Source organism: Cyprinodon variegatus, unplaced genomic scaffold (genome assembly GCF_000732505.1).
Source record: "Cyprinodon variegatus isolate N-32 unplaced genomic scaffold, C_variegatus-1.0 Scaffold943, whole genome shotgun sequence".
NCBI classification, from domain to species: domain Eukaryota; kingdom Metazoa; phylum Chordata; class Actinopteri; order Cyprinodontiformes; family Cyprinodontidae; genus Cyprinodon; species Cyprinodon variegatus.
The window spans coordinates 194,677-197,831 of record NW_015151396.1 but is presented as its reverse complement, the minus strand read 5'-3'; the positions used below and the strand labels follow the sequence as shown (position 1 = coordinate 197,831).

The window sequence follows — 3,155 nt, the reverse complement described above, 5'->3', positions numbered from 1 at the left end:
TTTTACTAAGAAACAGTGTTGGAGAGACAAGCTGATGCTAGGATAACTTAAGAAGCTCTGTTGCATTATAAGATTTATTTAGTATAATAAGCATTTTACCAATGGATTTAGGCAAAATTAAAAAAAAAATCTGTTGCTGAAATACGTCAAAACTAAAATAAAAAAAAAGAGTAGTCTTTTAACTCCTCTTCTATAAACTTTAAATATCAGTAAAGTCAAAGAAAGTGAGAGAAAAACTGAATTTGCATATTTTGCTAATATATCTTTCATATTCTGATGTAGGTAATGTTGCCAACAGCAAATGTATCACAGCATTGTTGGCTGTTCAATGAGACGCAGACTTTTTTACACAAACAGAATAAATATATAAGAATGAATATATCTGTGAGGAGTAGCTGGGACAGTTAAACAGGAAGAGAGCTCATCTACACTAGGAATAGTAACCAAATGTAAACATAGTGCATTTAAATTCTTTATTTAGGTTTATGACAGATGTGTGTTGGACATTTATTAAAAATACTAGACAAATCACACCCCTCGTTAGTTCAATAGAGGACGCAAAAATCAACCGCCAAATAACGGACGATTAAATTTTTGACAGGACGGTTAGCCTTAGCGTAAAGATGCCTTGCTATCATTATTGCTTTCACCTGATCGGTAACCATGTCGATATTTCTATGGTTCTAGCGGCCAGTCAGCTGCCTGTTGCTGCTGTGAACTCTGCTGTGAACTCTTAAATGGGTGCTTTGACTGAAGCATTTTCCACAGGTTTGACATGAGAAAGGCTTCTCTCCTGTGTGGGTTCTGCTGTGATCCGTCAGATGGCCTCGGACTACAAAGCTTTTCCCACAGGTCTGACAGGTAAAAGGCTTCTCCCCCGTGTGGATTCTCAAGTGAACATTCAATGTGCCTTTAGCGCTAAAGCTTTTCCCACAGATGGAACAGGTGAAGACCTTCTCACCTGTGTGAGTATTCATGTGGTCAGGCAGGTCCCTGCTGCTGAGGAAACCCTTGGTGCAGATCTGTCCCTGACACAGACTCTTATCTGAGTGGATCTTCAGGTGGACTCTCAAAAAGCCTCTTTGAGGGAAATATTTTCCACAGATGGGACATGAGAAAGACCTTTCAGATGTAGGAGTTTGCATGTGAGCAAGAAAGAACGTTTGATCTCTGCTTTCTAGACCTCTTTGTGTTTGGGGTCCCTCTTCCTCTGTAATCAGTCCAAAATCTTCATCATTCCTTCCTTCCCAGAACCGGTTCCCATCTGTAGGAATGTCCTGAGAGAGGATCTGCTCTCTGTCTGATTCTGGTTGTTCCTTATAAACAGTATTGATAAAGGAGGTATGGATGTCCTGCTTCTGGGGAAGAGCCTGTCCATCCTGACTGTTGCAGAGTTCGCTGGGTTTCTCTTTTACAAGCAAAGCTTCAGATGCTTCTGGTTCTTTGACCTCCTTCTTTATCTGCAGATGTTCTTCGGTTTGCTGCTGATCCCAGCTAGAGCTTCTCTCCTGGCTGCAGGGTTGCAGCTCAGCAGGAGGATCTTCCTCCTTACACACAGAATGAGGGGGATAAGTTGAATCTGCAAAGGAAAACAGATCATGGTCACCATGGGGAGGAAACCTGATTGATTATCTAAAGGTATGAAGATAAGAAAGACAAGACCTACTCAGTAACATCCTGCAAAACCATCTGCAGGAGCAAAGAGGGAAAAACAAAGCCTGTGTCTGACCTAAAAACCTATATATTTAACCTCAAGGGGTTTACTCTCCACTGCCTCAAGGTTCTAACATAACAGTCATGTTTTTGTACTGTGGGAGGAAGCCGGAGTACCCGAAGAGAACTCACGCATGCTCAGGGAGAACATGCAAACTCCATTCAGAAAGACCCCAGGCCGGGAATCACTTCTTGCTGCAAGGCAACAGTGCTACAAACTGCGACACCATGCAACCCAGCACAGGGCTCCAATAATTTTAATATCTGTGCAGTGAGTGAAAAACACATCTGATGTCTGCAATGACGGTTCTATTGCAGAAGCTCCTCAAACATAAAATCAGCACACAGAACAGAAGGGAGAAGTTTAACATCCACTCCTTGCCTACTTTGTGCCTCTCTAAGTGAGGATCAGTGACAGACAGAGAGGACTGGAACTCCTTTTTTTTTTACAGCCTTCAAAGGACCCAGTCTAGGGATTAGGTCTACCATTGCTTTCACCTTTCAGGCTCTCCCTAGTTCTTCCCTGAGCTCTTGGTATTTTTCCAATTTCTCATGTTTTTTTTCCCTGATGTCTGCATCATTTGGGATTGGCCACATCAATCACTATGGCTTTATTCTGTTGGTATCTGGAAGACCCACAGGATCTTTCCTCTGTTGTTCTTCACCACCTTCGGAGGTGGCTACAATCTTAACATAGGGGTCATCAGTTTGTATTCTGAACAGATGTTTCTGTAGACTATAACAGCCATTTGGTTATAACGCTCCATGTATTCCTTTCCTGACAGTATCTTCTTAATTTGACAAGCAAGTAAGTGCACATAACTGGGTGAAAGGAGACGAGAATGTACCGTTTAAAAATACTGCTGGGTATATAGAAATTTAACTTTACATCTTTGTACTCTCAATATCTTTAAGGGTGTGCCTCATTGTCTCATCTAGTAGAATAGTTTTAAACAGGTTTTGAGGGAGGGGTTATATTTACATGACCTAAAGCTATTATGGAAACACTGTACTTTTGCTCATTTCGAAATTCCTAAATAAAATATGAGAAGGCTTAAAATGGAAGAAGAAAAATTAGCGTGCCACAGTCCAGCCTAGTAGAGCAATTTAACACAAATTTTGGGTCAGTGGTTAACGTAACATTGAGGAAAAAATATAAATTTTGACCAAAAAAAGTCTTTAAAAAAATATATATATATAAAAAAAAAAAGACTTAGAATTAAATTAAAATGGGTGTGCCTCATTCTTATAATCTAGTAGCAGTATTTATCATTGGATTTATTTAAGACAAGGGACATATTTATTTTTATTTCTCAAGTGTGGTTTGGAAACTTGTTGACGGTCCCTAACAGAACCACTGCCGGTGAGAAGAGGAAGCAACAAAGAGCGGCTGGCTGAAGTCTGAGCTTCTGCATTGGATCTACTGTGAGATCAGTGCCACT

General features: G+C 40.5%; 1 protein-coding gene across 2 annotated transcripts in view; it reads right to left on the bottom strand.

The window, feature by feature from the left end:
• Positions 1-449: 449 nt before the first annotated feature.
• The window catches only part of LOC107100190 (zinc finger protein OZF-like), an 8,585-nt gene continuing 5,879 nt past the window's right edge, over positions 450-3,155 (bottom strand). Inside the window, exon 2 of one of the 2 annotated variants that reach the window (XM_015398592.1) lies at positions 450-1,579. In XM_015398592.1, coding sequence (XP_015254078.1) covers positions 684-1,579 — 896 coding nt within the window. In that variant the 3' untranslated portion in view covers positions 450-683. The remainder of the gene's footprint in view (positions 1,580-3,155) is intronic. The other variant, XM_015398593.1, reaches the window with a different exon arrangement.